The sequence below is a fragment of the Peromyscus eremicus genome, chromosome 2, assembly GCF_949786415.1.
Source record: "Peromyscus eremicus chromosome 2, PerEre_H2_v1, whole genome shotgun sequence".
In the NCBI taxonomy this organism is placed as follows: Eukaryota; Metazoa; Chordata; class Mammalia; order Rodentia; family Cricetidae; genus Peromyscus; species Peromyscus eremicus.
Genome location: NC_081417.1, coordinates 74248454 through 74262404, shown reverse-complemented (window position 1 = coordinate 74262404; position 13951 = coordinate 74248454). Strand labels below are relative to the sequence as shown.

The window sequence follows — 13951 nt, the reverse complement described above, 5'->3', positions numbered from 1 at the left end:
TGTTTCACTGGCCAGAAAATATGCTTTTGAGTTTTTCAACTATTTAAAAATTTCAAACACTTTCTTGGGTGTTGGGCCATGCAAACTCAAGTGGTATGCTGGAGTTAGCCCATGGGCCACCCTTTGCTAATCCCTGACTTAGGCACAGTTGCAAGCAGATCTTTGAAAATCAGATGGGGATACAGCAAGGGTAAAAAACAAAGTATTATCTGTATGATTGCCCACAGGATGATGGTCAGGGATGTAGATTAAAAATGCTGTTGAAGGATCTGAAGGGATGGTTCAGCAGTTAAGCACACTGGCTGCTCTTCCATAGGACCCAGGTTCAATTCCTGGCACCCACAAAGTGGCTCACAGCATCTGTAACTCCAATCTCAGGGGATGCAACACCCTCTTCTGACTTCTGTGGGCACCAGGCATGCATTTGGTGCACAGATACACATGCAGCCAAAACAACAGTTTACATAAATATAAATAAGATAATAACTTATTAAAAAGTATGTTGCATTCTCAGGTAGCAGTGCCTCTGCTAAGAGTTAAAGTAAATGCTTAAAGAGAGGACATTCAGTGTTCATCCAGGTTGTCCTGAATGGCAGGATTCCTTTCCTTTTCCTGGTTGAATAATATTCCACTGGCGTACACAGCACAATTTTCTTCATTTATTCTCACACCAGTGGATACTTATGTGGTTTCTACGTAAAGAATATAATGAATCAGGAGCTTCAGGGTCTCAGGGAGATACTACATCTTCTTCACTTTACATATTTAGAAGAGGAACTGTTGGATCCTACAATGGTCCAACAGACTTCATTCAGTATGCCTGGCAAGTCTCCCACTAAGCTATATCTCCAGTTCTTTTACTGTTTTCTACTTTTCCTATATGAGACAAGGTCTTACCATCATACTAAGCTATCCAGGCTGACCTTGAACTTCCAGGCACCCTGCTTCAACATTCGGAATGGCTGGGGTCACAGGTCTGAGTCACCAGATCTGGCTCAATTTTTATCTTCTTAAGGAACCTCCTGATTGTTTTCCACAGTGGCTGGACCAATTTACATTCTTGCCAACAGTGCACAACGATGCTCTTTCCTCCACGTGGTCCACAGCACCACACTGTGAACCTCAACAATAGATCACTTTATTTGTCAAATATGCCTCAATTAAGTTGGAAGAAAAATAAAACATCCCAGCCAAGAGAAACAGCTGGGCGGTCTGAAAGTTCTTCAGAGACGGGCTGTGAGCTGTGTTGTGCCCTCTGACTTTATGGCTGCTTCTATCAATCACAAAGCATGCTGGATTATGACTCTCAGTTTAAGCTAAGTCCTATCTGCTTAGAAATCATCTAGGGTAGCAAACATGTCTTACTTTGCTGTGCATGGCCAGTGTGGACTGTTCGGCCAGGCATGTTGTTCACACTCAATGAGTGTTATTTAAATTTATTAGTGATGAGATCACAATGTATGAAGAATTCATAACATTCGCATCCCATAAATTTGCTTGCTGGTGTGAGAATAAAATTGGACATTTTCTAAGAGATTAAAAAAATCCTAGTAAATATCTGTTGTACACTCTAAATGTATGCAGCAGTTTTGACACGCATCCCTTTATCCTTAGATTGCTGGGTACAGAATGGTAGTCGTCTTCCACATCAGAAGATGAGGCTACAACAGAAAACAAGCACTAGAGTCATGATGTGGCTCTCTTCTCTTCAGGAGTCATAGCTCAGGCCTTTCCTATTTTAACAAACCACCTGTGAAAGCGCAAAAGCACTCACAGGATGCAGGGGAAAAAATGCTCACTAGTCCAGGCCAAAAAAAAAAAAAGGATTGATAACAATGTTGTGTTGTAAACTCTGATGGGCAAGTGGCATGCCTTGAGATGTTTTCTTCAAAACACAAGTTTTGCTAAGAACAGTACAGACAACAGAGGGTCCTGAAATAGTTAGAGGGGTATGGGGCACAGAAGACAAGAGCCAGGTCCACTTTTTTGAAACACCTCGTGTTTTTGACAGACTTAACTTGACCAAAGTCCAGATGAAGTCTACTTCTTGGAAACCCTGGTATCTAACTCCAGACACGAGTTCTGAAGAGAGCCAGAAGGACGGCATCAATGGGCTCTGATCTGGCCACCTGAGCTGTTGCCAATCTTCTGGACCCAAAACACAAAGGCAAAAGACACTGGCAAGGCCACCAAGGTTTGATAAGTTGAACAGACAGGCTTCTTCAAATTTCATATTTGAAAAGTGATTTCACAGATTCCTTTAGTTGAGTATCTATAGCAGGAGAGGTGCTGTTAGATTGTGGAAGGAAATACAGGAATGTGTCTGAAGAGAAGAAGCAAGCTGAAGTGAGAGCATTAGGTTTTTGACTGGGGAAGACAGTGGATACTTTTAAAGGTTATGAGTAAATAATGTCTTCGTCTAATGTTGACTCGATAAATATTGTCCAAGGCTCTTGGAGGCACACACTTCTGGAAAACAGTCACATTTCTTCCTTGTCTGATTCTGGTTTCTCTGTCTTCTCAACCCCATGAAAGAGACAGATGTCCAGCTGACACATCATAAAGCCAACAGGAGGGAGAGCAGTGTTGAGATCAAGCAAGCCTTCAGAGAGGCCTAGAGCCTGTGGATGTCCTCAGAAGCCATGGGACCGTTCACTGGTAGTTAGTTTAGAAATTAAATACAATAAAAAAAAGTGGCTAATGGTATGTCTGATGGCTTGGAATGAGGAAAGATCTATGGAACTGAGATTCCTTTTATCATTTTATTAAAGAATAAAGCTCAGGGATAAATATTATGAAGTAAATCTGAGAGATCCACAGAGTGACAGAGACACGATCTCGCCCCTCTCCACTTCTTGGATCAAAAAGGCTACACAACCCCTCGGCCCCTCCTCTTCCTCCTCAATGTGTCCTTCTATCTCCCTCTCAGTCAGCCAGGAAACTCTTTGGTCCACTTGGGCCAGCTGAATGTGAACTCAGCTCTCTGAACCGGTTGGACTCTGTTGGTGGTCTCGGAGCAATCAACACAAACAGATCTCCCCCAACACTATAGTTTAAACTTAAACTCAATTTCTGAAACTTGTACTACTGTATATTTCATGAATTCAGAAAACTGAATTAAGAGCCCAGAGCTGGTTGCTGCTTGTTTCTCTCCCTCCCTCTCTCTCTCTCTCTCTCTCTCTCTCTCTCTCTCTCTCTCTCTCTCTCTCTCTCTCTCTCTCTCTCTCTCTCTCATACACACACAGAGTCAAAAACACACATTTCTTAGAGTTCAGTTGCTTAAGGCTCCATTTGTATAAAAAATTAAAACCACTTCAAAGTAAATTCAATTAGTAAATGTATAATGCCTCAATAGGCTATCCTAAATGTAATATACTGAGCATGATAATTTTATGAGAAAACCAAGTTAGAAATAATATATTTTTATGTTCCTTTAAGTAGAAAAAAGACTTCAGAATCATAAAGAACATTAACAAGGTACTGCATATATTTAAAATTTTCTTTTAAAAAGTGTGCTTTTTCTTTTTTTAAATGTGAGAAGTGTAGGTTTTTTTGTGTTTTTTTAGCAAGACTTAAAGGTTTCTAGAAGTGTTAAGTGTGTTTCATGGGAACTGTGCGAAGTAGCATCACTGACTAATACTTCGTTGTGTATGTCGGGGGGGTTGGGGGGGAGAGGAGGAGGAGGAGAAAATGACAGAGAATAAAATGTGGCCTTCCAGAGGACCCAGGGAGATGAGAAAAAGACAGGGAGTGCGCGGCTGGTAAAAATGAAACAGCCGCACTACTTACTTTAGGTCCCAGGAGATTACACGTGATTCCTTGCTTGCTGACAGAGAAAGGTCTAGAAGGACAGGATTCTGTTAGTCACCTCTAAAATGAGGGTCCTGATTGTCACCTTCTCTCCTCTGCACTCTGGCTTCTGAGGATAAACATGGCAGCCTACATCAAGTGCACTTGACATTTTGGTTCTTAAATGCAATGATGTATTTGACTTTAAGGACCCTTTCTGCTATTAGCAGCTTTCTGACCATCATACACATGATACCAGTATCTTTAAAGATCCTCCTCAGGTTTACAGCCGTGGCAGTGAGAACTCAGATGTCCAAGGTTGGAATGTCCAGCTTTGTTTAATAAAATCCTTTGAAGGAAAAGCACATCTTATAGTGTCTTATAGTTTCTTTCAGGTTTTCTCCTCCATAAAACATCCCCCAAAGTGATTTGTGACAGAATATAAAAAACAACACACCCAATAGTGTCTTATTGAAAACACGGCAGAAATCCTCAACTCAGATTTTATTGTTGACAGCTTATGCATTAATCTGGTTCTAGTGGTCCAACAAGCAATTTGATAGGAAATAGTACAGAAGTTTAGCAACTACAGGACTTACTCTGTGCTTGAGTTTGGGGATTGGAGTATAACTCATTGACCATCTAATTTATCTATTTTAACTAACAATTCAAATTTTTTTTAAAAGTAGATTTACTGTTTGTACAACCCTCACCCAAGTCAGCTTAGGAATATTTTCACCTCTGAGACAATTCCTCATATCCTTTATAATCAAACTTTACTTCCAAGATTCAGCCCCAGGCAACTTCTGAGCTATTATCCTGGTGCTACAGTTATGCATTTTCTAGAAACTCACACAAAACGGAAGTCTGGCTTCTGTCCATTTAACATGATCGGAGATCCATCCATGCTATTAAATGTTAGTAATTCCTTCTTTACTCATGAGCAGTTTTCCACTGGACAGACAGTCTGTTATTTCATTTATCCATCTGCTTGAAGCCAATGTGGTGGTTTGAATAAGAATGGCCCCCACAGGCTCATATACTTAAATGCTTGGTCATTTGGAATGATGCTACTTGACAGGGATTAGGAGGTGTCCCCTTGTTGGAGTAGGTGTGGCCTTGTTGGAGGAAGTATGTCACTGTTGGTGGGCTTTGAGGTTTTAAGGTCCCAAGCCAGGCCCAGGGTCTCTCTTCCTGCTGCCTGCAGATTCAGATGTAGACCTCTCAGCTACATCTCCAGCACCATATCTGCCTGTGGACTGTCATGTTTCCGAACTTGACAATAATGGACTAAACCTGATTGTAAACAAGCGCCAATTAAATGCTTTCTTTATAAGAGTGGTTATGGTGTCTCCTCACAGTAATAGAAAATTTAGTAAGACAGTCAGAGTTGGATTGCTGGGTCTGATGGTAACACGACGATACTTAACATTTCAACAGCCTGCCAAACTGCTCCAAAGTGGCCATATACTTTTACACTCCTACCAGCACCCCATGATATTTTTCACTTTCTCCATATCCTCAACATCATCTTAGTATTGACAGCTTAGTACTGACGGTCTGGCATAGACCACCTCGGTAGATAGTGAAAACTTAATGGTTTTTTAATCTCTACTTTGCTAGTGGTAGATTGTGTCAAGCATCTTTGAATGGACTCATTTACCCATTTGTTTTATCATTTTTTAGAAAAGTATCTATTCAAATCATTAAGTTGAATTGAAACAGTTCTTTGTATGTGCTGGTTCCATGGCCTGGTACATAAATACTTGGGCAAATATCTGCTTCGGGTCTGTTTTTTGGCCTCTTTTCTTAATGCCATCTTTTAAAGAGCAAACATCTAATTTTGATGACATTCAGCTTATATTGTTTTTTTTCTTTATGTCCACAGCTTTGGTGCTTTATCTAAGTATTATTCTGCCACCCAATGTCTCAGAATTTTCTATTTCAATAATGTTTACAGGTTAGCCCTAATATTATGATCAATTTTAACTGATTTTTGTGTAGAGTTATGTAAGGACCAAGGGTTGAAATTTATATATGCAAATCCAATTGTTCCAGAAATGCCTTTGAAAGAACACCATCTCTCTATTGTATTGACATGCTTGGTGGAAATCAACTGACCATATTCACATGGCAGTCTATTGTTAAGACTTTTTCTTCCACTTCTTTAATCTGTATCTGTTCCTGTGCCAATGCCACACTCTCTTAATTACTGTAGCTTCACTTTAAGTTTTGGAAACAAGAAGAGTTGAGTCCCCCAACTTCACTGTTTCTCTTCAGTTCCTCATGTTGTGGTGATCCCAACCATAAAATTATTTCGTTACTACTTCATATCTGTAATTTTGCTCTTGTTATGAACCATAACATAAATATCTGATAAACAGGATATCTGATATATGATCCCTGTGAAAAGGTCATTCACTCCCCAAAGGGGTCACAAGCCACAGATTGGAAACTACTGGCCTAATCCGCAGTCATTTGGATCACCACATAAATTTTAGGTTCAGTTTATCAATTTTTATAAAAAAAAAAACTTCCCAAAATTTTGGACAGAGATTATATTACATCCATAGATCAGTTTAGGAAGAAATGATCAATGTGGAACTAGTTGCCTATTTCAAGAACATGATATGTATTACAATAATGTAGGTCTTTCGGTTTTCTTGGTGGGACTTGTAGCTCTCAGTAACTAGGGCTTACAGCTCTTAGGTTAATTTCATCCCAAATTAGATTTTATTCCTTTTGATGTTAATACATGTAATTAATCTTTTGCAATTTTTGTTTTTAGCATTTAGGAATTTATTTTTGTGTGCCTGTCTTATACCCTCCTACCTCAATAATCTCCTGAGTATTCTAGTAGCTTTTTTTTTTTTGTAGTTTCATCAGGATTTTGTAGATACTAAGGTTTGCGAATACAAGTTATATTTCTAATTCTCTCAGGCCTTTAATTCCTAGTTTTTGTCTTACAGTCACTAACTTAGACATCTGAATCATCAGCGAGTCTCTTGAGCACACTTACAGCCCCATACCTTTTCCATGAACTCTGACACTTGTATACCGTTCACCCTGATGAACAACCACGCTTTCCTAGTGCACGGCACCATTTCCCTTCATCTGAAAATCATCATTTAGGAGGGGAAAATGAATAGAAAATGGGAAAAAGAAAGCACTGCTATCTAACATGAGTCTCATAAACTTAGAGACAAAGATGAACACCACTGGGCATGCTCAAAGTGGCAACTCCTCAGCTTTAGGCAGGTACTCATTAGACTTAACACACTTGTCAACCATAAGAAAGAGCAAAATTTAACAACATACCACGACGTGGTAAAAATATAACAAGAATTATCTAAAACACAAGATTTCATTACTGATTTTGTACTTCAGGCCTTTGAGAGCAGGGTTGCCTTGATGCTACCTACAATTCTTGCTATACTGGAGCATAATTCAGTTCACCAAGAGTCTATGGAACATAGACTGAGTGTCAACATTCAGGGAGTACAAGGACTTCATCTCCTCTTACCAGGCTTCTGAGCATATATAATCATCCCCATGGTTAAACCAGAAAACAACATTAATATCGAAGCAGCTTCCTAATGCATACACAACAAGCAATGGAGCAAAAGTAATTACTCAGGTTTCGTTGTTCAAAAAGTTCTAAAATTGGCCCCTCTTTCTGGAGAACCCCACATCTCAGCCCACATTCCCTAGCTCCAGCCTTTAACATACTGCTCAGGAAGCCTCTGGCTCCATTATTTGGTTCAGTTTCTAACATCCCCTGGATATCCTAGTAGCTTAGAAGGCACTGCAACAACTAGGGAAGAATTTCTCTTTCTGACTTGCTCTGTTCCCAGATACCAGCCTGAAGGCTTGAACGCTGTAATAAAAAGACGACTGTGCATAAATGATGCACCCATGAATGACTACAAGAAGCTTGATCTGAAATACAATTGCCCCCGAGTTAGGATGAGAAATGTCCAGGAAGACAAAAGAAGCTTTAAAGGACATGAAAATTTCCAGGAAGGTAACCTTGGCTTTCGTTCTCAGCTTTTACTTCAGGGGCAGTCATGGGCAACCAGAAGTTGTCATCAACCATGAAATTGTGGACCTGAGACAAAGCTCAGGACCCAGCAGAAAAATTCTAGCCCTTACCAAGAAATGATTCAGACTGAAAAATCTATCAGTTGGGTTTGGAAGCCTTAGAAAGAGTGGCTGAGTTTCTGCTGAAGAGGACACAGAATGAGAAGAATGGAAACAGCATCAAAAGTGCTTTTCATTATGTCTTGAGGAAATGCTTAATAGATGTTTTGGAGCAGCTAATTAGAAAGGATTTCAATAGGCTATTTCCAAAAGCAAATACTAATCAAAACTCCTCCTGTGCTTTGGGCCATATGCAAAACCTGGGTAATCACCTAGAGCCACAGTAAGCCAAATAAACCCTACATTGAGTAAGATAGCCATCATGTATGGCTCTAATTCTCAGCAAACCCACAGAAGAGAATTTACCCCACAAATCTCTATCACGTGTCCTTCCTAATCCGTTAAAAAAAAATCAGTTTCTTACATTGTTCAGATATACATAGTGATTCCTTTGAAAGTCTGTGTAATTAGCAAAACCCTGGGAAGAACTTACATGACTGAGAGTCAATGGGTTGGCAACTAAGAGCCCACAGCCTGGCACCTTTTGTTGGATAAAGTTTTATTCAAACACTACTGTGTTCATTCACTGATGGACTGTCTGTGGTTGCTTTCTTGTTATAGTAATTGTGGGTTTGAGCAAATTGCCACTGAAATCATAGATGGCCCACAAAGCCCAAACAGAGCTACTGACTGCCCTTTACAGGAAGTCTGCCAACACTGTGATAACATGTTTAAAATAAGACAGAAAAATTTTGGTCGGGATAAAAAACAAAACAAAACAAAAAAACAGGATAAGACATTTTATATATAGTACAAACAAAATTAGATAAAACAAATGAAAGCAAGTATAGGAAAGATGCCCCAAAGTTTTGGATGGTGGAGGTATGAATGACTCCTTCACCCTACCTATTTTTTTTTAACAAGTCCTACAATGATCATGTATTTCTTTTATTCTAAGAAAATGAAGGTTTACTGTAATTATTAATTGAATGCATCTCCCTATCTTGCACACAGTCGGTATGACTACAGTGACCTATCTTCCCCACACCCTGACCTGTCTCCCCACTGGGGCCCTCCCCACAGAAGTGCTGAGGTGGTGGGGGAAGGCAGGAAGTCCTGGGCGAGTACCTTATGCTCATCCCGAAGGTGAGTGTCCAGTTCCTCCGTGTGCTTGGTCTCATAGTAGCAGAGCTGGCATTTGTAGGGTTTCAGTTCACTGTGCTTTTCTATGTGTTGCTGGAGGCTCTCGTCACTGGAGCAGGTGAAGGTACACTTATCACAGCGGAAAACTACTCCCTGCAAGTATTTTGACAGTTTGGAACGGCACACTTCAATGGGGACAACTCGCTCTTCTGTGGAAACAAATCGAATGGAGAGATGGGCGTTTTTACTGACGGAAAGCAGATGTTCCTTCTTTGGGACATAAGAAACGGACCCGTTCAATTCTGATACTTCTGGTGGGTCTTGGCTGCGAATAACACACACATGCACACTGTCCCTCCCTGCCTTCCCCACACGGCACAGAAGCCTCTGGCACAACTGGGTACTTCGAAGAGCAAATGCTTCTGTGTACTCAATATCAGGAGCGATGTATAAGCAGACGTGGGGCAGGCGGAAAGGTGTTAGATAACTTCTGAATGGAGGTGATGAAGGCAGGTTGGGCATGGAAGTGGCTGCCATCTTTACCAACATTAATAACCACTGACAAAAACCATCATAATGTCCTTGAACAAGTGCAATGACAGCTGGATGCCTGGTGTCTCTGAGGGAAGGAAATGGATATTAACTGGGCACCTAAGTACCACCACTGTGTCATGACATCTTCTAATGACATCATGGCTGGAGTTACTCCCATTTTCAGAATAAATAAAAGTATGAAACAGTACCCTACTTACATACTTGGGATCAAAGTCAGGGTCTCATACATGCTAGGCACGTGCTCTATCACTGAGGTACATCTCCAGTGAGGAACAATCTTTAAAAATGTCCTAAAGTTCACAGTCACTGCAACCAACAGAGCTGAGATGTGACCCCAGGTTGGCCTCACTGCTACTTCTATTCCTGTGTCCCCTTGAAGATGCTCTTAAAGAAGCCTTTCTCTGGTCCTGAAGGCAAGGGGATCTCAAATAGAACAGCAAATCTAGAAACCAACCAACCTGTACATTTAACATACAAGTGAAATGGCTGTGGGCAGCACTGAGGGGGAGGGGGTAACCCCTTGGGAACCACTGAAGATTTGTGCCACTCTAGAAAAATCTGTAATCCAATTGCCACAAGAGGAAGAAAACTCAGAGCAGGGAAGAGAGGATGTGAGTGCCTTTCCCACTCACACACCAAATGTTCTAGGGCTGGAAATGCATGCGCTTGTGTATTTTGCTCTCTCTCACCCTTGTGTTTAACTGCTCAAATTAAATTTCACACCAGTCTGCCCAGAGTATTGGCACACGTGCCAGATATCCATAACTGGGATAAAATTAAAATCTGTGCTATATATGCAAGAATCAAATATAGCATGTGTTTTCATGCTGAGTCTGGATTTCAGAAGACTCTGGAAGTTTACAAATGGACGCACACAACATATACTTATATTATTTAGAAACAGCAATGTATTATTAAATCAGAAAAGCATGATTTTATTCCCAGAGACTCTGAGTAGCTAGTCTTTTGCACGCCGATGCGACTGCCTCCTCCAGCTTCCCCTTCGTTACCGGCTGCGTTCGGACCCAGGGGAATTTCCCCCACCCAACATCATGTCTCCATCTCAACCACAACGTTCTAACTGTGGGGCACTCACTGCCTTGGAGCCCTTGAATGTAGCGCCTCATCGGCCAGCAAAATGCTGGGCAGAGAAAGCGTGGAGGGTGGTGTCTACAACATACTCCCCCGAGATCTAATGCATATGTTATTTTCCCTATACAAAGAATCAGTTGCTTATTTAGAAATATAAATATTTTTAAACTAAAGTATAGCAGACAGCTAAGAAACACATGATTATAAAGTAATCCACACATTTTCTTAGAATAGCAAATGTGTAACAGTCTTCTAAGCCATTCAGTTCCACGGTTTGGTGTAAACGGAGGAGGGAAATGTCTTGGCATAAACTAGTTGGCCTGAAGAAGTCCATGCTAGTATCTGCTACTCCTCTATTCCTGGGTTCCTTAAGAGAAGCCTAGCTGACATCTGAGGGCTAGACAGTTCTCTGTTGTGGGGCACTGTCCCATGGATTATAGTACTTAGCAGCTTCTATGGTCTTCATCACCAGATTCTTCTAGTATTCATTTCTGTGACACCCCAAAATGCCTACAGGGTAGTGCACCCTTGGGAAGCTGGAAGGACTGACTGAGAGCCACCGCTTTGAGCAGTACCAAGCATGAACTACTGTGGCTCCATGTAACGTGGACCTGACTAAGACCGTAAACTGCGGTGTAGAGCCAGAGGGGCAGCAGCCACACAGAGACGAGCAGGCACACTGAGGGTGCACTCACGCAAAGGGCTGCCACGACCATTTCTGGCACTTCCTTGAGGCTACAGGCCTCCTGTTCCCTCTCTACTTGTTCCTGATTTATCTTGTCATCTTTACGGCTTCCTCTTCTATTCTTTGGCTCCAGCCTAGCCCATCTGCCCTAGATCTGTCAACCTCCGTGGAGATGAAGAACAGCTGGGCACACTTTTCTGTGTAACAATGCCTCCAATGCCACGGCGACAGCTATTCGGTCACTCAACAGTCTGTTTCCTACAGTCAATTATTGGTTCTCCCAAACCCCCTTCTGATGGATCCCCCTTTCAATTCCTCTACCACCTGGGTTAGCGTTCCTTGCAGTTTCTAATTTCACAATGCATCATTAAGAATTTTATCCAAAGGTCGAAGCATTCGAAGTCATGCCCTGAAGTTCAAATGCTAATAACAATAATAACTAATACATGACTTCACAATTGATTAAAAGCCTGCTATGAGGCAAGCTCTACTAGGTGTTAGTGTTATATATGGAAATATCAGATATTATTAGTGTTATCATTTGAAGATGTCTGCATAATCCCCCCAACAATAAACAAATAAGTAAATGTCATTTTAAAAATTACAAAACTTCCCATTTCCAAACTAAGCTGTAAGTTAAAATGGACCAAATCCCTTACTTATATAAATGTGTATTTTCATTACCTGCCAAGCTAGACTAGAATGTTCCAGGTATGGACTGGATCCTGCCTTGGCTAGAGGAGCTCATATTTCTATGAGAACTCATGGTTCTATCTTGACTTCACACCCCTCAAAATTACCCTGGGTAAGAAATGGCCTGAATTGTACCCATTGTGACTCAGCTCCCAGGGATGGTTGCAGACAGCATGATGATGTCACCAGTTCACCACAAGATGGATGGTCAATTTCATCTCCTCCTACCCAACTGGCACTTACTGCTACAGTGAGACCTGAAACCGGACAATCTGGCCTCCAGAGTGATGAGACAGCGAAACACCTGTGTCCTGAGGAGTAGCAGGAGCCGAGCTGAGCATGCTGCTATGCTGCCAAGGAGCCCAGCAGAAAAGCTGCAGAAATGCAACCACTGAGGGCCATTTCTTAGAAAGAAGCCGCAGGACTGTGGAGCCCAGAGTCACCAGGTAAGAACTCTTCTGGAAAGAGTTCTGCAACACTCTCGAGTTCCCTTCCAAGAACACTCCAAGTCCTAAATGAGGCAGTGAAAAAGCTGGAATTCCTTTACATCCACAGACTTTGTGGGCAAGGCATCAACCCAGACTGAGCCCAAAGACCCACTCACCACTTCTTGTTGAGCAACCGAGAAACAAAGGCCGAAGACAGGAGAAAACCACTGAGAAAATAGGCCAATGTCAGTGCACTTGGGAGATGGAGGCGGGAGAGTTCGGAGCTAGCCTGGGCAAGGTACCAAGTTTCAGGTCAGGTTGGGCTCTCTAAGACCCTATTTCAAAGGGTCGTGAGGGGGGTGATGAGGAAGAGGAGAAGGAGGAATGTGAGAAGTTGGAGGGATAGGAAGAGAAAAAGGAAAAGAAAAAGACATCATTATTTTTTTTTTAAGCACTCTAAAATAAAGCCACAAATAGATGTACGAGCACAAGCAACCAGCTCCTGGTAAGAGATATTAGGTTTTGACATTAGCACGTTTCTAGAGAGAGCTGGGAACAGTTAATACCTCTATCACGTAAGGATACTGATGGGAGGGAACATATAATTTCACTAAATCAAAATAATATTGTCAGTCTGATTGATTTTCTCTCCTAAAACCAGTGACCTGACCAGTTAGGGGAGATGACTTCCATTCAGCATGGCCACCTTCAAGGCTTAGCTTCAGTCAGCATTCATTTATAAAGCAGGAAACAGAACCTTGAAGTTAACATGCCAACTTAAGAGCAACCACCATGATCACACAGCCACATAATCAAAACATAAATATTTGTCAAAATGATTTCGACCCTACAAATTCAAATTTGTGCCCCAATTTTCAGGCTTGCTATAAAGGGACAAGGGACAGTTGGGCAAGCTGTGTACGGGCACCATACTTCCAGTGGTTGTACACTGACAGCCACGCAATCATGAAGCTTCACTTACTGTTTACTATGTCTCTTTCCCTCAGGGAACAAATGTTGCCTGGCTCTTCATGGCTGAATTGCCCTATTTCTTAAAACACCAGTCGGTATGCTACAAGTCCACTACTCAAATGAAAATCACCCAGAGTCCTACCAAATGAGTTCGTGAAACAAACTTCCAAGTTAAATAAACTTTTCAAATCTCACCAGACGTTGACTGATCTACGTCCACAGCTCTTAAAGAAAGGGATAGGTCTAATGATCCCTTGCTTCAACCTTGGCTAAATTCTTACTTAACAAGCGTCTAACTGGCAATCTGGTTTAAAAAGACCTTTCCTGGCTTCCTATCTGTCTACTAAACAAAGGTCAAACTTCTGTATTTGCCTCTAAAGCCTCCAGAACACACTTTCTTCAAGGCCTCTTATGCTCTTCAGGTACCTGGGATAGCCTGATGCCATGCTGCTGA

General features: G+C 41.5%; 1 protein-coding gene across 1 annotated transcript in view; it reads right to left on the bottom strand.

The window, feature by feature from the left end:
• Positions 1–13951, bottom strand: part of Znf462 (zinc finger protein 462) — a 135625-nt gene that overhangs the window by 12906 nt on the left and 108768 nt on the right. Inside the window, exon 10 of the mRNA XM_059254367.1 lies at positions 9058–9281. Coding sequence (XP_059110350.1) covers positions 9058–9281 — 224 coding nt within the window. The remainder of the gene's footprint in view (positions 1–9057; positions 9282–13951) is intronic.